This window comes from Phalacrocorax aristotelis, chromosome 2 (assembly GCF_949628215.1).
Source record: "Phalacrocorax aristotelis chromosome 2, bGulAri2.1, whole genome shotgun sequence".
NCBI lineage: Eukaryota > Metazoa > Chordata > Aves > Suliformes > Phalacrocoracidae > Phalacrocorax > Phalacrocorax aristotelis.
The window spans coordinates 139,349,700-139,372,839 of record NC_134277.1 but is presented as its reverse complement, the minus strand read 5'-3'; the positions used below and the strand labels follow the sequence as shown (position 1 = coordinate 139,372,839).

The 23,140-nt window shown below is 35.5% G+C and overlaps 1 protein-coding gene across 1 annotated transcript in view; it reads left to right on the top strand.

The window, feature by feature from the left end:
* MMP16 (matrix metallopeptidase 16) overlaps positions 1-23,140 on the top strand; it is a 180,101-nt gene that overhangs the window by 103,900 nt on the left and 53,061 nt on the right. Inside the window, exon 4 of the mRNA XM_075085347.1 lies at positions 11,027-11,331. Coding sequence (XP_074941448.1) covers positions 11,027-11,331 — 305 coding nt within the window. The remainder of the gene's footprint in view (positions 1-11,026; positions 11,332-23,140) is intronic.

Here is a 23,140-nt window from a genome sequence, read left to right as displayed (position 1 = left end):
CTCTGAAGCTTTCAGCATTGATTTAACACCCAATATGTCCTTAACCTTACCTTTCAACCCTCTTGGCAACTTCTGAACGAACATTGCTCTGAAACTAAGAGCACTGTAATGAAACTCAGATCTTTAATTTAAGTATGTAAAATAGGCCATTGAAAGGAGTCAGTCTCTGCAAAGTGTAGGTGCCTACAGGTTTGTTCTAAGTACAAATTAATTTGATTATAATTTGGTGAGTCACTGACCCAACAATTTCCTGCCTACATGACGATGGGCATAGGGGTACGTGCAGCGGCGTACACCTGTGTAACCTTTGAGTCTGGCACATAGTTTACACTGTATGTTGACTACTGTCAAAACTGATCTTTGCAGGGGAAGTTAGATGCAAACTGTGTACTTGCTACAGCTCGCAACCAACGAAAGTATCATGTATATCACATAAAATTTATAATTTGTCAGAAAACCAAATCTGAAAATTTACACAGCCTCATTGAGATTCCTGTAATATCTAACAAGGGTAAATTCTGAGGGATAAAATATGTTTTCAAATTCTTTAACTGCTGCCATTATTCATGAACCCATATAAGTAGTATATTTTAAGATAATAAGCTCTGATGGTCACATGGACTGTTCTTCTTACCACAGTGAAGAGCTAATTTTATTAATAACTCTGTGTCAATACTATGGCTTATGTCTGAATTGGAGAATTCTATTTTAAGACATTACACACTGATATAACTTCAAGCAATAGAGAACTGACTACCTTGAGATCAGTATGTTGTATTGGCTGGAGTCCTTTATTGTTAAGGTAAATGTAATGCATAGTTGGTTAGAATAAGAATGCCCACCTACAGCACTTTACATTTATCTATGTTTTAAAATTTAAATGTAGTGTGTGTGCAAACATATGGCAAGACATGCATGGTCACCTACAAATATGTGTGATTTTCTGTCACTCTGATTCTCTGTTTCATTACAGGATTTTTTATAACAGTCTAAATCCTACCACTTGTATATCTTCTGTACTGTCAGCCACGGCATTAATCATAATAACAAACGAGGGTGCCCAGTATTAAACTGTGGCAACCATCTAGTAATCTTTCTCACTTTGAAGAATTTATAGCGATTCTTTACCTCCTGCCTTCCTGCTTGTAAAATGTTCACTCTCTCACTTTGACAAGACCTCCAGTCAACCAGAGCTTTGAAGTGAATAAGGCTATAATATTTTTTTTGCAGTGGATTACAGACCAGAAGACATTTAAAGTAGGAACCCCAAATTTTATTAGAATGAAGAATACAATATTAATCTTTCTGAATTAAAAAATAACTGAAAGCAAATAAGGACAACAAAAAAAAATGTAATAAAATACTTTACATGCTTCTCTGCACATGCTTTGTTCTTTCCAGCAATTCCCTGCTTACAGGCTTGATACCAGTTAACTGAATGACATTTAAGTTGCTTTGTTCTCTAAACTTTTGATCATATCCCTGGAATCACTTGTCTGCTCCATTTTTCTCAGTGTCACTTCTTAGTCTCTTTATAACCTGCAGGTTTCCAGCTGCATTCTGTGTCTTTCTGGCCAGTTGAACCTTGTAGTCTAAAGTGTGCCAGCTAAGCAAGCCTGGTAATTCATCCAATGAAAGAGTGATTACTCCTGCAGTGTCTGCTACCTCTTCCACTTCTCTGGAAAACAAAACCAAAACCCCACAAAAAGACTCCCCCAAAACCAAGCCCCCCCCCCCCAGCAGAACAGAAATACAGAATAAACAACAAAAAAGATGCCATCCATCACAGTTATCCTAGGACTGCATTCACCAGTTTTTCCAAACAGAAAGGTTAATAGCAAAAAAAGAGGATTTTGTGGACATACCCATTATGTTAAAGAGAGACCAATGGATGAGCAGAACATGGACCTTACCAGCAGTTAATGGGTTTTCCTAAAAAATTTGTTGATTATTTTCTTTCCCAAGGGTTTCGATTGGAGTAGTGTATGTCAAGCTTTTCTTTGTATGCATCACTGTCAAATAGATGCAATTCCGGTGATGAGGGGGGCCCTTTGAAGGGGACCAAAAGCTACACTTACCACTTACTAGCTGTCTGGCTACTTGGTCTTAGAGTATATCCTCAGATGCTCTATTTAAATGAAATAATTATTACTTCAGGCAAATCATCAAGACAATGTTAATGGAAAAGTAGAATTGAGATCTCATAAAAATGCATTTTAAACTGTGTCTACTAATATTTTTGCTCTAGCATTTTCTGTCATTTATTTTTTCCCCAAGAGTTGCTCCTGACATCTGTTAAATTTAAATTAATTAATGTTTTTCAGAATATATTTCCTCTTAGATTGTCCCCGTAATCATGGGTAAGAAGATCAAAATAGATACACATGCAACATAATATTTTTTCTACATGTCCCTATTTTCAATTTATAATTTTTCAAGCTGAAGCAGTTCCCTATAATTTCAAGATGGTACTTCAAAGAAGTGAGTTACTATTATAATTTATATTAATCATGTCCTTTTTGGCCACGTATTACATTTTGGACTTAGGTGATAATTACTCTTAGAAAACAATGTGTGTGCAGACAGTACCAAAATGCAGATTGCCAGTATTGGGAATGTCGGCATGGAATAGACATTGTGCTGCATTAATTATACTTTCTCTCCCTCAGGGAATGCAGCTTTTCACTTATTTGAATGGCTGAATAAGGTGATTGTGAGAATTTCTGTTCCTAAGGAAGTTACACAACAATATTGGTTACTGTATCTTTTCTGCCTGGTATAGTTCATGCCAGTATACCTTGTAAACCTTATTCGTACTTACCTTATATACTAAAATGACTTTTACAAAGAGGGAAACAGAAAGTGATTATTTGAAGCTTTTTACCAGACAGAAGAGTACAGGAGTGAAGGAGAACATCCAAAATATATGAAAATTATAACCCCATTACAGAACAAACTACAAAGATCTTAATGATGTGGTCTTGATTCTTCCTTAATGTTTTAGACCATATCAAGTTACACAACAATCTCTGAACATTATATAGAGTCAGACGAGAAATCTATGAGACCTAGTAAGGGATTTTTTATTTTATTTTTTTAAGGTGGTATTTAGAAAGACACTTATGAGTCGCTCTCAAAAAACAATCACCTTTTCTTTTGCTAGGGAAGTAAATAATCCAGTACTTCAGAGAAGGAGCAACAATATAAATCAATAAAGCAGTCAGCTTTATAAAAATAAAACATACATGTTTATATGTCCTTTTTAGACAGAGAATTATTGAATATAAAGTCAGAATTCTGGGCATAGTGTTCATAGTTTTAACTCCAGCAGTTGGTCATTGGTCAATTGCTCAGATTATTCAGTCTGCAGGACACTTTTGCAAATAAAATTGAAGAATGCTCTCTAAAAAGTCAAGCTTTGCCTTGAATTACAAGTATTACTTAGAACTTATAACAATTTAAATAAAATAATAATTTAAAAGCTATTCTGCTTTATTTTGCTGTCTTGAGCAAGAAGTAAAAAAAACAATTTGATTGTTTAGCAATATATAATAATTTCATTGGTGGAAGAACTTAACTGTAGATGGTCAATGGCTTTGTCCCAAACCAACTGGACTAACATAACCTTTTTCTTTACTTCAGCAGACATTGGGTCAAGCCCTAGATTAATGTCTTTTTCCTTTCTGAACAAGTTTGAAGAATCGTGGATTTCAGCTCTCCAGCAACAGACAAATGATTAAAGACTTGGAGATGTCCAACTTTATGCTGTCCAGTTAAATGAATTAATGCTAGCTGGGAGCTTCAGTGTGCAATGAAAAGTCCTGTCTGGCTTGTTAACAATAGACTGTGTTATTTCTATGGTTTGAATGATCCATATTGTGCGGAATACGGAAAGAGAATTTTTTCTGGATGTTTAAAAGCCACACTGAAAATACTGAATTAAGAAAAAACATAGAAAATACTGCTGAGTCAAAGTAGCAATAAAACAATATTTTGAGTGTACTACTACAAAGGAATATTTCGAAAATATCTCCTAAATCAAGGAATTGCACACCTTATTAATCATACTTGTCACAAAGCCAGTATATGCTGAACTTGCTTGATTTCAGTTTGCTCATGAATGAAAAAAGGTCAGTTCTGAGTCCGTATTGAAACTGAAACACAGGCTTTGCATTGTGATGATGTTCACACTGCATTATTTTTGAAATATATGGCTATACTATTTCAGCATCAAGACATGAGCATATTGTCTTTCCATTAAAAAGGAAAAGCAGAAATAAGGGGAAATAATGATTTTTTTTCTTTTCAGAGATGCCAAGAATGTCCTAACTTTAACAAATCTGTGAATAATGGAAATGTCTAAAACTTTTCTTCAATATGCTAGCAATATTCTGTTTTAATTCAGTTGTACCTGACTCATCTATTTTGAAACATGGTAGAAACATTTAGAGGATTGGGCTGCACTTTGATATAATTTTTTCCGTATGTACATATGAGGCCTACAGGACTTGAAGGGAGTGGAAATACCTACCTATATGCTCTAGAATACTACCTTACCATTTTAAGCCCGTAACAAATTTTTAAGTTCTTAGCACCTCTGTATCACAGAGCATGCAGTGGTGTAGAAAATGCATGTGGATTTGTATTGAGAAGTGTACCTGCAGTTGTGGAAAGCATGCAGAATGGCTTGGTGAAGAAGTTTCCAGGGTTCTGTGTAAACAGACGTTTTCAAAATGGCCCACCCATGAGTTCTCATCATTCCTACTTATGTGTTTTGCTGGAGCCCTGATGATTTACAGTTGCAAATCTAAAAAAATGGTAATTTGTACTGAAGACACTACTTGTCTTCTACAATAAAGTTCTCATAAACTTAGTCTACCATAGGGCTTCAACCCTTAAGTACTAATGGGACAGGGATGCTATGTTTCCTGACACTAAGTATTAGGTTTTTGTAGTAAGCATGGATGCAGAATTAGATCCTAATTAAGGCTCTATTAAACATTCTTTTGTCTTTATAACTGCATCTCCTACCATCTTTCAATCAGAAATGCCATAAAAATGTAATTCTAATCAACCTGATGATACACAGGAAAGCTTCCAGTATGTATCTACCCGATATCTGCTTAGCACCATTATAGGCAATGTTTAGGAATCTCAATGAAATGGAATAATTCAGTTCCTGAAATTTGATTTAAGCATATTTATCCCTCTGTTAATGCTTGGTGCTTTGACAAAGTCCAGCTCAATAAAGGCAATGCTTGCCCTTTTCATAAAGAGCTATATTAGCAGTGTTACACACTTTAGCATTTCTAACCTCTGAATGGAAGGGGGGAGGACATGTCAAATATGCCTAATAAAAGGAGATTAAATTACACTGCAGTGAATCTAAAATCTATGCAATGAAAAAAGTCTAGATAACTGTAATTGTGAGAGGATTGTACGTAACAATCAATTAAGCCCATCAATTATGCTTTTCCACAGTATAATTAACAAAAAAATGCTCTTAACTACATGTATTTTTAATGTCAGTCTTTTTCATATAAAATTTTAATATTGTAGAATAGCAGTTGTCATTTCTTTAATACTTACCTGCTTCACCAATCCTGAAATAATTTAATATTTGAATATCAATATATAAATGTAAATGTTTATGTTGCATTTTAGTAATTTTAAATTAATTAGTAAGTTATGACATGTGGCTACTTAGAACATCTTTCCTATAAAAGCATTTATCTGTCAAGTATTTTGCTAATCTTGGTTTTGTGTCTTGGAAATCTCATCTTTGTCACTTTTCATCTTCTTTTAATGAATTATGGGGAGAATATTATCCATGAAACGGAAGACACAAGAGAATTACATATCGTTTCCAACATGGCAGCAGTAGGTTGACTTTTAATGTGGTCATAAGAAAATTAAAACCAATATTTCTGACTTGGGTTTAACCAGATGGAGCAGGAACTATATGAACTAAGATTGCATTTTATCTGAGAAATGTTCTTAGGTTATAGCTACGAAGAGTTAGGAAAGTGAGACTGGAAAGAAGTTGAAGGTAAGAAAACCCACATCAGTGAGAGATTAATGAAGCAACTTGCTAGAAAGTATCTCTAGAGAAATGATGGTGCAAAATTAAATATACCTTTGACCAGAGATAATCTATTAATTTCAATAAAAGTAACAGTGGGATGTAAAGAAAAAAAAAAGCAGCTTTTTGTTCAGTTTAGGTTTGATTTACAGCAACGACAATGAGAAGGTAGAATCAACAAATTATTCAAATTTAATCTATGTTTCAATTAATTTTATCTTAATTGTTTCATATCAAATACAGATATATAATTGGCTTACTTCAGATTACTGACTGCATCTTTTTACCTGCTCAGTTGAATTTCCTGTTCTTTTATCTTCTATCTCCTTTCTTCCTTTAGAATGGGGTTTCCAATTTGTGACTTTGCTCCAAGAAAATCTTGGAATGTTTGAGAGAAAAGGCATTGTAGAAATATTTTCTCCATTTATATTTAATTGATATATTTATGTTCTAAAAAAAAATAAAAGATCCTCTTGCATGATTATAATTACATAGTCATTCTAAAAGCACTCATTAGTATCCAGTGTAATCAGCACAACAGGGTAGCAAGATATTGTTAATCTTGTACTCTGGATTTAATGCACAAATGAGCATAGAACCAATTTAAGAACAGTATTTATTATACGCAGTGGAGAATAGAAGTATCAAAGTCTACAGGCCATGAAGAAGTCTGTCACTGAGTTATTACAGCTCTTGTGGAGGCCATTACTGCTAAGGTAAGCAGTAATAATAAGCTTTATGCATTTCAAGCTTTGTCTAGCCTTTGCTGAACTGCCTCTTGGGTCTAGCTTCGGTCAGAAGGGTTGATTTTACATACAGAATTGTAGCAATTTATGTGAAAAATATAACGAGCTGTTCTAATGACAGCTCAGGAAGAAAAAAAGGAAGTAGTGAAATTTTATGGCAAATATGTGCTACTTAATATACTGTATTTAAATTTAAGATGATTGATTTTACACAGCCAAGTGAGGTATATCTTGACAGCCTTGCAAGGCTCCTGAAGCTGTTGCAGCCAAATATGTGTCACCGGAACATGGATAATATTTTTTTTTTTAGGATATTTTGGGGAAGGAGGGGGAGGAGAAGGAAAACCCAAAGCTTTTCTAAAATCAACAGGACACAGTATTTCAGAATAATGGTCTCCAAAATAAGACTCTTCAGGCATCTGTAGAAATAGTAAATCAGTGTGAAAAGTGTGTAACACTGGTGAAATCTTATTTTCTTGTGCAAGACCTGGGTTTAAAATCTGTAGTGCATAAAGCAACTATCAGGTTGAAAACCATGTTTGCATGGTTTTGCTTGCATCCTCTTTATAAGGTTGCACTGCCTAGCTGGCCAAAGTCAGCATTGGATCTTTCTCTCTTTTGAACATCTTTTCTGTGAAATGATCACTAGACTTCGAGGTTAGGAAAGTAATATTTAGGAAATATTGTTTTCTTATCATGATGGCCTTTGTCTTGCTGCGCTGCCACCTTGCGATAGGAGTGGTGCTGAATTGGCATGTCCTCCACTTCTTTTTATTTGAGCTCCATTATCTCGACATGTTAAACATAAGATACCCAGTTCCTCTTTTTCTGTTACCAGTGATAGCTACCAGTATTTCAGGTGACTGCTGGCTTTAAGAGGCAGAGTCAAATGTAACAGGACAAGGGTTTATATAAGACTGTAGGTGCTATTGCAGTGATATGTCTAAGCTGAAGACTTTTAAGAGATGAGCCCTAGAATCTCTGGTAGTTGATACATTGTCTGTATGGATTGATCTTACTGTACTTCCCCTTTGGAGGCTACATGATCAACACCATGAAAGAAATGTAAATTAACTTGGATTTCTTATATCTACATTGGTGAATTATTCTGAGCAAAGTTCCCAGTTAGACAACTTCAACATTCATGTTACACACAGTATTGGAATTTGCCCTTTTAGGACTGAACGTGGCTTGTGTTAAACACATTAAAATGTATAATCATTTTCTGGAAATACTCTTATATTGGAATAACCACTGATTTATTTCATTTCTTTTAGAAGCTACATTTTTCAGTATAATCTCGCCCTCTCCAGAAGGTTGTTTTGGAAGCCAGAAATCTGTCTTATTTTAATACTGAATGTGTGCTTTGAAAAATCTTTCTTCTTGACAATGAATCTTGAGATGCTATTTCAAAAGTAATTCAATAGCTGAATCCCTTGGAAAAGGTCTCCCATCATAGGTAATCACCCCTAGTTAATGTGTGTGAAACTAGCACAATGGCCTGATTTTTCATTTGTAATCAGTGACTAAAACTTAATTCTGTTCACTGAAAAAGCAAGAAAATGTAAAGTGATAAGGTTTAGAACATGAACCAAACCCTTTAGACCAAGTAATTAAGCAATTTACCACCAATACAAAATTCCAATCTGTTTTTATCCATTTCCTCATATCACATGTAACAGCACAAGACCATCCTTTTGCTCTCTTTACATAACTCCAAAGTGTGACTTTGATCCATTACTAAGATTCCTAAATACAAAACAATAACAACATAATAAACTGTATCTTTCAGATTAACTTTTCCTACATCAGAATATCAGGTTTGCTAGACGTATTCTGTTTTCTATGAAAGTCGGTTCGTTCATTTGCTGTATTCATGATACATAACAAATAACAGAGGCTCTAATCCTTCAATGAGCTGTGCTTGAGACAATTTACGTGCTTTAGAGAGTATACTGCAGGGCTGACTGAGAGAAAATTCATCAGCTTGGTAAGTGTTATTTGTAGCATAGCGACAGGTTAACTGTTGTCAAGTTTTTGGTAGTGGCAGTGTAAGTTTGCCCTTGTGAGGTGTTTTGATTTAGAGCCACATGACACTCTGGTTGTTAAATATGGTACATTCTCAGGGGGCACAGGATTAGTTTATGAACTTGCTAACTAAAACATCTCAAAAAAAGTAATCCATAAAGGAGGGAGCTTTCAGAGAAGGGTTCTGCAGGGACTGATCATTGGTCCAGTACATGCAATATTTTTTCTAATTACCTGAAAATCAACACAAAACTGATCATAAAATTACTGATGAGTACATAACTATAAAGAAAGGGCATCAAATAAAGCAATTGGGATTGCATGACATTTATATGATATAGGGTAAGGTATGCCTACAGATCAGAGGACTTTTTCTCTCTGACAGAGAGATCAGTACAGCAGTACTTTGTAGTTCTAACAGAGTCAGTTTTAAAAGAACTTTGCAAAATTGGAGTGAGTTCAATAAAACTCACAGAAAATATTTAATAGACTGGAGAAAATGTCTTATATAAAGAGATTTGAAGAGTTCAAACTTTTAATTTCAAAGAGACAACAAAAAGGTAATTATTTGCAGTGCAAAAATGTCTTCTAAATGTCTGTTTTTTAAGGGTAAAAAAGTATTCATAAAGCTCATGTATGTGAAAGAGAAAGACAGAACAAGAACCAATGTTACAAGCCAGACAAATAAGAGAATAGGCACAAGTATGTAATGACTAGTTAAATCGCCTGTGGAACAAAAGATCAAGGGAAGCAGTGGATTCTCTACAGTGTACTACCTTCTAATCTGTCCTGATAACTCTTTGGAACATACATACTAGCTAAAAAATAATGCTCTGGTTAGATTATTATTATTATTGGACTGAATACAAGAATACTTGTAAGTGGAAGTCAAAATAGGTAACTATGTTTTTCTACATGAACCTATGAACAAAACTGATATATGAAGTCAAATCTGTAAAACTAGACTTGAAGGATTTCTTTCCATTTATATAAACTTAAATACTGTGTAATCAAGCACATTTAATGGACCAAACAAATCAATCATTCCAGGTTGATTCATCAAAAATATTTTTGTTCTCCATTAACACGCCATGCTGTGTAAACTTGCATAAATTTTACATATAGTCTAGGACTATGTAATTTCTGCAATTTGTACTGGACATTCAGTCAAGCACATGTCAAATGAACAAAGAGCATCTGACTGCAGCAGTTTCAGAACAGATACAAACCTAACAGAGTTTTTGCTGGCCATATAAATCAAGTGAAAACGATGGAGGAAATTGGATAGGTCTGAAGTTGATTATTGCCATTCCTTTCTTTAATTCAATAATAAAAAGAAAGACTTTTTGAAAAGATGATTCTACTATAATTTACTAGTAACTGTGACTCTGAACTCAACTGTAATTCTGATTTTTTTTGCCTTCTCTTATGTGTGTCATTTGAAGAAGTAGTGGAGACTGAAATTTCTGTTTAAATATCTGTTTCTGAATTAGCACATATTGTTTTCTATAAAATTATTTCTCTGATGAATTCTACAGTTTTATGCAAGATTTATAGAAATAAACAGATTATAAAAGGACGTCTTAGCCTGAATTGAAATAAAAAGGCTTTGTTTCTGATAAGGAATTATCTACCCAGTCACAAATGCAACAAGACCTGTTTTTAAGGCTTTTTGAATACTGGTTGGTGGTCACAGTATGGAGCTCTGCTATTGTTAATGGACCCACTAAGAAGTTAAAATTTCATTTAACAGGAAACATTTTTCTTTTGATCAGAAATGAGATGCCGTTCTTTAGCTGTGATGGATTCTAATTGTGGTCCAGGAGGTAAACAGCCAGTGGTTGATTAATCTGGTTATCCCACTGTTATGAATTTTTCATTTTAAAATTTTTTTAATCTTCTAAAAATAATATTTTTATACTGCTGAGAGTAACCTAGCTAACATATGATAAGTTCTAGCATAACAGGCTACACAGATTGACACAATAATTTCACACCAGCTTGTTTAAAAATCTTGTTTAAAAGTACTCTTCTTAAAGGACATAATGCCAGACTAGCACATTTTATTAAAAGCACAGTGCTTTTAATAGCTAGTGGAAAATGGATGTAAGCAGTGCCACTTACCACTCTGTCAAATTTAATCTATTTAATGTTTCTCTGTTTCTTTCAGCATAAAGAACGTCACTCCAAAAGTAGGTGATGCTGAAACTCGTAAAGCCATTCGCCGTGCCTTCGATGTGTGGCAGAATGTAACTCCTCTGACATTTGAAGAAGTTCCTTATATTGAATTAGAAAATGGCAAGAGGGACGTGGATATTACAATCATTTTTGCATCAGGTTTTCATGGAGACAGTTCTCCCTTTGATGGGGAGGGAGGATTTTTGGCTCATGCGTATTTCCCTGGGCCAGGAATTGGGGGAGACACTCATTTTGACTCAGACGAGCCATGGACTTTGGGAAATCCCAATCATGATGGTAAGAGAATATTTCAGTTTAAACAAAATGCGTGACATGAGTTTTCAGCTAACAGAACTATTTCCATGCTTCCCTGTCACACATAGTTTTCTTTCTTAAGTTCACATTACTCTAGAAATATCTTCAGTCGATTGGTCTATTAGAATTTGAGGCAGAAAAGTTGCTGTCTAAATGCAAGTTACAGTATGAAAATGTGTTTCTCTTGAAAATCACTGAATTCTTGTTAGGAACCTTTGTGTTCATTCAAACAGTGTACTGTTAAATACATAAACTGCTTTCATTTTGAAATTGTTTGCCATATAGATCTTACTTAGGTTTAGGGAAAATGTGGAATGTTCTTTAGCAGTGATATAAGAGAGGTTGAGAACAACGGAGACTACCCACCAATACAGTGTGTACCAATGTACATAAAACCTAGCCTTCTCCAGTTATTTTTTTTTATGGTGATGCAGTGCCAGCATTTAAAGTCAGCTTTTAAAGATGCCATATCAAAAAGAGAGCTAGTGTGTCCCAATAACTTTTGAATGTATTTTGGAATTGTTAATTCCAACAATAATTCCAACTTACTTAAGTTGTACATTCCCCATAGTCAATTAAGTGACTGCATAGTGCAGTTGACGTACCTAAAATTTACCAAATCAATATTAAAGATACTCTTTGAAATTAACTTTCACAGAGCTATAATCTGGCCGTTGCCAAGCTCCAAGTTCATGTGACTAAATTGCTACCATTATCTAGGAAACCTAATTTAAAGCTAGCATTTGCACCTCTGCAGAACAGTGGCAAAGAAGAGTTTTTGTGTAGACATATTCTGTGTTTGATGTTTTGACAAGTTTTCATTCCAAGCAGCCTTGTTTGTATTAGTAGATCTCTCTAAGCCAGTTACATAGAGTTGAAAAGAGTCTCTTCAGCAAACAATGATGCACAAAAGGGATGTTTCTGGCATAAAAAAGATGATAAAGATGACAAGTGCAGAACTGCAATATTTCAATGTTACGCTAAATTTGTGAACAATGAGTGGCTTCATCTAATTCCTTTTCTTGCCCTTTCTTACTTGAGATTTTCCAAGTAAAATGCAGAGCTTTTTATGTAGTGGTATTTGTAGTCTGGAGTTTGCAACAAAGCTTTAAGTTAATATTTGAGGATTATAAATATGGTATTGTGACTGTTCTAATGGTGGAATATTTCTGCTGTACCAGGGTCAGTGAAGCAAGAGCAGCATATTGCACTGTGAAAGCCCTTGGTTGCAGAATGTGTTCAAGAAGCTTATTTCTTGTGGACCAAGCCCATGATCCTTACTGGAGCAAAATACATGGTGTGGCATTGCTTGTATTTGTCCTCTTCACCAGTTTAGCTCAAAGAAACAACAATGGGAATCTTCTGTTTGTGCAGTTCAGGTACATAGTCAGTCACAGCATTGTGAGGCTAAATTAAGGTGTTTTTATGGACCTCAGTGGAGACCAACAGTGCACATAGTGTTCTGTGGTTTTGGAGCTATTACTTCAAGCACTCAGGAAAATCTACAGGCATGTGTACATTGAAGTCAAGGTGTCAATTTAAAATATGATAACTCTTTTAGAGCAGTTCCACAGATGGATACTTTTAGTCTGTATGAAAGTGTGCAAACTTCTGGCTAACTCCTTCTTTAAATAATTTTCAGAGTGCAGAAGGGCACTTATGTCTTTGTATGCCTTTTTGTGGATGAGTTTTGTAGATCAGTTTTCAAAAGCTATTTCTTCTATTCATTAATTTTAAGATATTTTGAAGGGAAAAAATCAAGTGAAAGTAAAATGATACTATCACTAAAATATGCTTTTGTGTATCTTAGAACATTGAACTTTAATAATGAAAAAGTTTTGCTATCTATATCATGAAGGTTGAATATGTATCACTGGAAATTTATTCTGAAAATTAAATAACTTATGTACTTTAGTGTTCTCTTATACACTTTTTTGAGGGGGACATATTCATGTTAGAATGGAATAGTCAAGATAGAAAGCCCAGGATATTTTAGTACTAGAAATTTGTGCAAAATACATGACAATTAAAATAAATATCTTACCAATGCAAGTCTTCTGAAGAATTTTGGCAGCTCCTAGTTTCATTGTTGAGATGGTATGAACCATAGACCTTAGGTCATAGCTATTGGCCAGAGAAAAGCCTTATATCATTGTAACTCTAGAAACAGCAATGTATATGCAGTTGATCTGTATATGCAGAGTGCCTGTTTGATTGGTGAATTTCAGTTATCAGGTAGGCCAAGTTTTGCTGATGATCTTACTGCATTAGCTCATGTCTAGGAATCCTTAAGGAAGGTCCAGATTTTTTTTGTGACTGGTAAAAAACTTCTGGGTGGAAAAAAAAAGGCAAGCATGCCATTTGGGATTGAAAGAAAGAAAAGACTTACAACTCTATTAGGCTTCCTATCATCTTGAGCTTAGTCTCAGAGCACTGAAAAGCAGAAGGTTGAAAAATATATTTATGACCTTCACTATGTGTAATTTTTCCCAGGCGAGTGTCTTTTTTTTTTAAGGTCATTGCTCCAATAGTCATCTCCATGTACTGTTATTAGAAATACAATAGAAGGTGAAAAAGATTTGGTGATTTATTTTTACTTTTAAACTAATTCATGCCCAAAAGGGCTGATTTTCTCTGATTCCTATTTTATTATTCCAGAGTGATTTGAAAACACAGACCAACTTGGTTGTTTAGCAGCAAAAATGAAAATAAAATCGTATAAAATCATAAAATCATTAAGGCTAGAAAAGACCTCTACGATCATCAAGTCCAACCATTAACCCAACACTACCATATCTCCTAAACCATGCCCGGAAGTGCCACGTCTACACATCTTTTAAATACCTCCAGGGATGGAGACTCCACCACTTCTCTGGGCAGCCTGTTCCAGTGCCTGACCACTCTTTCAGTGAAAAAATTTTTCCTAATATCCAATCTAAACCTCCCCTGATGCTAGCCTCATTTTCCACCTTGTACTGTTCTTCTAATGAAAACAATTTGCATACTGTCTACCTCAGAAAAGATGGGCAACTTCTTGAAATGCTTTCATAAACTTGTTCTTTTTAAAATAATTTTCCTTCCAAATAAGAAATCATATACAAGTTCAGTATTCTGAGTATAGTTAATTCCTAAGATAGTGTATCGTGAGCAGTTAATTGTAGTGTCTCCATACTTTAGGTTTGGGGTTTGTTTGTTTTGTCTTTTTTTCTTATCATGTTTGCTTGATTTTAATAATGTTATAGACTGAAAGGACAGTTCCAATAGAAAAACATCATCTCCACAGTGCACTGCTGGTTTTCTTTGTTCTCACTTCAGTGGTGTGTTTTTGTGGATCACAGACCTATCTTATCAAACATGGTCTGGGGGAGTGATCTGTGCTTTGACTCCTCCCTCATTCTAAAGAATGAATAAGGCTGTTAAGACTAATGGGCCCGTCGCTCAGGAAAAAAACTCCTGTCAAATGATTTAACACTTGTAGACTCTCTAAAATGATTGATTTCTTTGCTTTGATAATACCCTGTAAGCAGAGTACACCTGGTACCTTAACTCCAGCTGAACTGTAGAAGTCTTTTCTCTGCATGTCCTTCCATAGTGCTGCAGGTGATGCCAGACGTATTGGGCAGAAAGAAGGGCAAGAAACTTGCCATCACAGGGGAACAATGGAAAAAAGGACAGAATTTGTTTTGCTAGGGAAGGAGAGATATACTGGAGGATAAAAGACACTTTTTTTTGCAAGGGTTTTTTTTGCAAAGTAGGGAAATGTTAATCTTCCAATACTTTGGACAAAGTGTTTGTATACATTGAACTGTAGCCTTCCTCCAGTTAGCTGTCGTGTTCCACTTGCTCTTTTAGGACATCTACTTTTCAAGTTGTTCTGTGGGAACAGGCCTTTTCACCTATAGCAGACCTCATTTCCTTTATGGTCTGCCTGTGCAGGCTTCAGTGTAAGATGAGAACCTTAGGTTAGTAAATTATTTGGGACAGGATGGTTTCTTCATGCATCTTTTGAAGTACCTTATCCTCCTAGGCATTCTCATTTCTTGTTAACACTTGGCAACTATGGTAGAAGAAGAGGACAGAGGAAACAAACACTGCAGGTGAAACACTGTTCAGGAATAGCAAATCAGAAAGGATAGGAGTATCACAGGAAGACATTTCACAACATGTACACTTAAAGATGTAAAAAGAGAAGAGTAAACAGGAGGTGAAAATCAAGTTACATAAGCAGCTATCTGAAAAATCAGCACTTATTAAGAAAAAAATTAAATCCTTTCTGTCTTCTGAACTTAAGTGCTGGAAGGAAAAAGAAGTGGAATAAAAAAGGAATGGGAAGAAATCTTACTACATCAGTCTTGAGACTATGGAGAGATTTCATTGTTCCCATGACTTCAATCCGTTTAGGTGGTATATATCACCTCATATTTTGAATGAAAAGTTTATGGACAATGAATAATGAATCTAAATCCAGACAAGAACAATAACTTCTTGCTAAGAGTGGCAATATTTTGGAGATGTTGCATTGTCAGAAATCTTTTTCAAAATATTTTTTTCAATTGCAATATGTCAATTTACTGTGATGAAATTCAAAGCCAGTGCCAGAGAGTGGGGAGAATAGGGACTGTCTGTAGTAAATTCTCTGGTAGCTAGCAGAAAAAATCCAATCCTATGCCCTGTCTTTCTGTACCAAAACTGAAAGTGGTGTTTTTTATTAGCCTTAACAAGACTCTCCCACATATTGTCTTCATCTGTCCATTATTAAATTGGCAGCATTGAAATTTTTTGATGCACTGCAATATAATTAGAAGTTGAAGTGTCAGATTCTAGTAGAACGGTAGTGTGCTAGATTTCTGGAAGATCTGCTTCATTATGGAGTTGTTAAGCCTCAGAGCCTATAGTGTCCTCCTCCTCTATCCTCCAAGTTACTGCAGCATGATGGGCCATACACATTTTCAAGGTCTTATAGATAAGATGCTTTCCCTATTGTAAGACTGGCAATTATTTGTTTCTACTTATATTCTCCATATTTTGTTCTAACTTGGAGCAATAGTCTTTGAAAGCTGTTAATAATGTCTGCTGAGCATAGATGTTTGCTACTGGAAAAAATGGAAGGTTTATTTCTACAATGACACAGTTAGGAACAGGACTTACCTTGCAACTCTGCCTTGTTAATAGCGTATCATAATAAAACCGTAAAAAATTTCTGTAGGCCAGTTTTCCTATGTGTACTTCAGAAACTGCAAATTAGAAAGAAGTCAAAACATATATACAGTACACACTAGGTTTTATTTCATTGCCTCGTTCCTCTGACTGAAGGTTGCCTATGACCCCATAACAGAACAGAACAGAAAGAGAGGAGGCAACATTTGATCTAAGGGCTGCTAAATGCAGTCTTCACAGTGGGGGCTGCTTCTGAAGTGAAACAAGTAGATATGTGTCCTGCATTATAGGATCATTAGCTGCTGTATTTTGGAGGGGAAGTGTTATTTTCTTGTTTGGTTTTTTGTTTATTTGGGTTGCGTTTTTTTTGAGGAACACCTCATAAAGCCTTGGAGAGGACAAGAACTAGTCTCAGTTTAGTTTGTAGTTTTCTCAGTAATTTAAAAGTGGACAGTTTCAAAAGCTGAATGTATCTCAGACACTTTACCATTTCTGAAGTACGAGCCAAGAGAGGGACAGATGAAGAGTCTGAAAACAGTTTTCTGAACTGTGACTTCAGAGAAAGCTGACTCATCTTTAGAAATCTGTATATCTTGACTAGTTATGTTGGCAAACCCCAAGGGCCATTTCATGGATCAAGTTTGTGTAACATCCTGATATTGCATGGCAACCCCAACCCATCAAAGCCAGGTTCCTTGACTAGTGACTCTGCTCAGAAGTTTCATTTTGGCAGATAGTGGCAGAGGAAGAAAGAAATTACTGTGATGAATTCTGCAGTTAATAGTCACTGCTACCTGCATGTTAAATGAAAAACACACTATTCCTATTAGTTGGGAATAATGACTGAGATATATCTTTTCTTCCTCACTAATGCCTTACATATTTTCCACCAATCTCTTTTCCTTGGATTCATTGCATGATTTATTAAAAACATAATTCCTATTAAATATAGGAAAGCTCTCAGATGGAATCCTAAAAATTATGGCAGAGAGAGCAGAAAGGAAGGCATTCATAGAAGGGGCTATCATGGATGAAGATAATTACACTAAGTTCTAATAGAAAGCAAAATCCATTACTGATACATTCCATCATATATTTTATGGCTTCATAATTTATATATTTCCTTTCTTCACCTGAGAGTATATGAAAACATTTTTACTATATGTCAGAAGGTAACTATCTCTAACTTAAGGCATAAACCTTACCTCTATTTCAAAAATTGCATTGGTTTATCAAAATTGATTTCACATTTACATGCACTTAAGCTAGTTTAAACCTTGTTTAAAGCAGTTATTTTTTCTGGGAAATTACTGAATGCATCTAAGCCTATTTAAGGGAGTGTTAAACCAGTTTGAATGGAGAGTGCACTACTTTTAACTAGATTAATTTAAGATTGACCTACTTACACAAGTGCAGCTTTTTGAAACAGAGTAAGATTTAGAAGTAGCTCTTGGGGAAAACAAGGATTTCTTGGGAGCTTAGATTTCAAGCACATTAGACATGATGCTTAATGTACCAATTACTGGCTAAGCTCTGACCGTAGAACTGTGTCTTCCAGTGGCAGAAAATATTTGGCGAAAACTAGGTTTAAGTTCTCCTTGGATAAACACAGTAGATCAGTAATGGTAGTTTGATACTCTTATATTCATATCTGCCACAGAAATAGAAGTCAAAGTAAAATGCATGATTTTTTTACATCTGTAGCAAATTTACCAAAGCATCCACTGTGCCATACTGCAAATCTGCAGAAACCAGTTCTTCCACCAAAGAATATACAATAAGTAATAGCAGGTGAAGCTCCATTACAGAAGTGATGATGTTTTTAGTGTACAGCTATATTTAATTGTAGGGAGAACATAACCGCAGAGTGCTTATATTCATGTGGAAGATTTGTAACTTACATATACATGAAGCTGTGTTTTGGGGAAAACAAACCCCAAACTTCAAGAATTTGGTAATTTTTTCATTAACTCTCCAGCATTCAAAAAAATATTCAAATTTTGTGGGCAATAAAAAGAAAAAAACCCCAGACCTATCACTTTGTACCATGCTGTTTGTAGATTGCCAAGTAAAAGCTTCTTGGACCTGATGCAAATGCAGTATCTGGTGTAACGTACTTGGACTCTAGTTAGTGCATAGATTCTGCTGTGGGCACTGTGTTGGCAGCCAACAAAAATTTATGAAAATTCTGATCTCTGAACTGCATAGATCAACTTGTAGTAAATTTCTTTTGGCTGCCAGTGTGGTCGACACAGTGTAGGAGATATATGCTCTGGAAATATGAACCAGCGGAGTTGTGAAAACTAAGTCTCCTAAGGGAGCTCTGTGTCTCAAACTGTGCTCATGTCATATGCTATGGTTAGATGTAAAGAAAGCTGAACATTTCAGATTAAAGGAAGCTCTGTATTACAATATTACTATGACTCTAATGTCATAATGCATAGCACTTAATTGATTATATATATTTTAATAAACTCTTATCAATATCAATTTTGATCTGTAACCAAGCAGTGTGACCTTGCAGTTGTCACATGCATGTTTTCCAGTTCTGTACTAGGGTAAATATGTAAAAGATTAGTATCTTCTTTGAATTTGCATTGTATTATACTTGTGTACATACTTTTAAACACAGAATTGCCAACATGGGTTCAGATCAAAGGTTATCCTACAACATATCCTACCTCCAGTTATGGCTATTAACAGATACCTAGGGAAGAGAATAAGAGCAGAACTAACATATGGCAACAAAACCTCAGCATATTCCCTCTTAGCTTCCAGCAATCTGTGGCTCATTGAATTTCTGAGCCACAGGCCATACTTTTTGTGTTTAATAGCCTTTGAGGGATTTCCTTTCATGAATTGGTGTAATCTCTTTTTGAACTCATGTAATCATTCGGTATCCACAGCATCCTGTGGCAATGTGTTCTATAGTTTAAGCAGACGTGAAAAACTACCTCTTTCAGAGTTTTGAACCTGTCAGTGATAAACTCACTTCAGGTAGACCGGTGGTCATATTGTGAGAAAGTAATGTCCTAATAATTTTATCTATGCCTTTCATAATTTTATGGACCTCTGCCGTATCTTGTTTTCAGGATAAAGAGACGTAGCCTGTTGAGTTACAGCTTTGTTTCTATGTAGTTGTAAGGCTAAGGAAGCACAACTTCTATTTTAAACTGACTCTACTTGAATGCAAAATGAGAGAATTAGCAATATTATAAAAGATGGCAAAAAGCAACTATTACATTTATAACATTGCACAACAATGAAGATGCCAGGATAATATTTAAAAGAACTTTGCAAGTTGCAGACAAGTGGAGTAATGATTGATTCTTTTCATTTCAAAATCCAATTTAATTCAGGAGGCAATTAACACAGATAAAACTTATTATTACAAAACCTCAAGGCTTCCAATATTTAAAAAGGAAACCAGTCTTTGCTCATCAGTAAGTGCATGTTGTGCTGATAGAATTTAACAAGGTAATCTGTTCTCAAACGTCCCAAACCTTCCATGGATTATACTTGCTTGGTGTACATATACCTTCCTGTTCCATATCTAGTCGCCCCAAGATCTTGCATAACTCGGAAACATTCAGTGTCTGCTGCATAAAATATGTCCTTGAAAGTATTATCATAAGATGAAAAGCTGCACTTGAAAATATGAAGATCACTTTCAGTTACTGAAGAAATGGAAAATTATTTTTTAAAAAAATCAAACCAACAAAACAAAACGAAATGGCCCTGGCTGGCTTGTGAGGACTCAGTCATTAGACATACGGCTATACAGGTAAGAGAAGAGCATCTGTCTGCTGGACCCCATTTACTGACTGGAAACTAGGTGATGGAAAATATTAACTGTTGGCAAGGTAATGACCTCATTTTTATTCTTTTGGTGGAGTTTTTTGCTTTCATGGAGCACCCTTTCAGCTTTGAGAAAAGCACTTCATTTACACGTTGTTAAAAGGGAAATCTGTTAAACACTGGCAGTCAGTGAAAGCGGTCTTGTGGGTGAATCCAGTTCCATGCTCTAGATGTGTGTTTATCTGGTTGCTGTTAGTACATTCCAGGGGCTATCAACGTGCAACATCATGCTCTCAGCTTCCTCCTTGGCCTAAAATTGTCAAGTGCACTATTACGCAAACTGAGAGGCTGAGGGATATTTCAGGACGGTAGGCTTTGTGATATTCTTAATTAAAACAGTGGAAATGTGGACTGCTATGCACATCTTACATTATGCTTTTTGTCTCTGTAGAAGCAAGGTGATATTTACACTGTGGCTTAATTGCCAAACAGAGATGGTCATGATGCACGTCGTAAACCAAAACAGGCAGTGTAACCTGAGCCACTAAATTGCATGTTGCTTCCATCACTGTGTATGTAGACATAGATCATTGCAATCCTATATGGGGTAGTTAGGGAAGTTGCAAACTCAGTTATCCATTCAAACTGCAACTGGAGGTTATTTCCCACACACCAGGGCCAGTAGAACAAACTGCTTGCGTTTGCCATCTGCCTCAGTTTGCGATCAGCCAGCCTATCTTAAACTGCTAATGAAAAGCGTTAAAACAAATCTGGCTGACTTTGCATGGAAAGCAATGGGGAAAGTTCACTTTGTCTGTTACATCAGCTTTACTGCCAAGGAAACATCTAGCTGAAAGGCAGAATGGATCCTTGCAGACAATTTTGGCAACCATCGCACCAACATTCACAGAAAAGAACTGCCATTTTTTTGTTTTTCAAAGATGTCTTTGTCTCAAACAACTGTTTATACAACAATGAAGATAAGTTTATCTTCCCAAACTGGATTCATATGATCAGACACTCGTATTAGTATATTGAGAGTACTGAGTTAATATGGGGAAATGTAGTTAAGAAATGTTTGTAAAAATTAATAATAAGTTGAAAATAATTTTGGATTTTGGGAGGGTTGTTTGGATTTTTGTTTTTTCTTTTCCCTGCAGTATGCTATGTTCAGGCAAATAGATATATTTTGAATGTGTGCATGCATAAGTTGTGGGCTTCGTGGAGATTTTTTCGCCAAGACAGCAGCTTTAGGAAATCTGACTTTTCCCAAAGATGTTCTATAAGATATTATTACTGCACTGCCCTCTTCTTTCTCCTGCCTTTTCAGGGGCAAGCAGAATCAGGAAAATCATGTTGCCAATTACGATGGATGTTGTCATGGTTTTCTGAGAGAATGAGTCAAGAATTTTACAGTAATTATATATTTATTTATTAGGCAGAAATTTAATAGATTGTTGTTGCAAAAGTAGAAGAATGCAAGATAACTCTAAAATAAAAGGTAATACTCTATATGACTTTTTAAAGAATATATGACTATCTAATTAAAGATATTCTACAATATCTGTGTTCTCAGGTCTAGAGAATAGTTTGTGCTTTATCCTGACAATTCTTCACTTCAAAATGCTCAAACCATATGTTCTTGAGTCCAAAATGTTTTTAATCTATATTTATATTCCTTCCTAAGTGGCTTGGGTTTCAAAAAGTGGTGAGCAGCTAACACCAATACCTGGAAACATCTACTGCTAAAACATCAGGTTGGGAAAAAAGATGAAAACAGAAAAATCAAAAACCACCAGCTAAAAAAAATACTGTTTTGTGCAAAAAGTTTTGTTGTAGTGGACAGCTTTAAGTCTCTAGTTCAAGTCAATGATAAATGCTTCCTGGTTTTTTATACATATCACTTAAGTCCATATCCTGCACTTTTGTAATTAATGTTTTGCCACTGACTTAAATGAAAAGACCTAAGTCAGAAGGCAGAAGACTTGAGGGGGTGGATTTAATCTGACCATATGTTGATGTTTATATCTGAGTTAATCTCATAGAGTCCCTTTAGAGTTAGAGGAGAGATATATTGCCTTCCTGGGTAAGATTTGTTGTATCCTGAAGTAGGTGTCTAAAATAAACTAGATGAATCATGCTCTGAAATACCTGTTTCTCATCACTGGCTGTGAAAGGTACAGGTACTGACATTTGTGTTACAGTTTTCTGTAGCTAGATGATTTCCACCAGTGATGCTGAATCATGTACAATCTCAGATATGAGGAGAACTGAAGTAATAAGTACTTCCAAATAACAGCACCAACTGGGATCCAAAGAAATCTGTCTCAGCAGCAGAGATGCCTGTTTTGGGATCAGTTCAGTATTACACTCAGAAAAGGTAATTACTGGTGTAGGCTATCCCCCTCCCTCTCGGTATGGCAGGACAAACACTCTCCTATTGGTCTAAATACGGTAATTCACAAATGGATCGCATCACTTAAATTTTGAATGCATAGATGGTAATATGATAATGTGTAACCTTACTTTTAAATCATACATAGCTCCTTTCTTATGATGCAGTTTAGGAACCGATACACTGTAAGCATGAGGAAATGGGATTATCACTGAGCATTCAGGAAACTGAAAGATACCCTAGTGACGTAGGATTAATGTTGCTAGCTGTACTCCAGCTAGCAGTGCTAGCAGAAGCAGTACAAATACTAAGGCCTGAGCTTCAGGAAGAGTTAGCAACTCAATATGTACCCACAGTCAGTCCTTAGCTGGTTTGTGTTTTTAATGATCACTTGTGTTACTGGCAGGGCTGGCCGTGGTGGCTGGCAGAGGTGCAGGGATA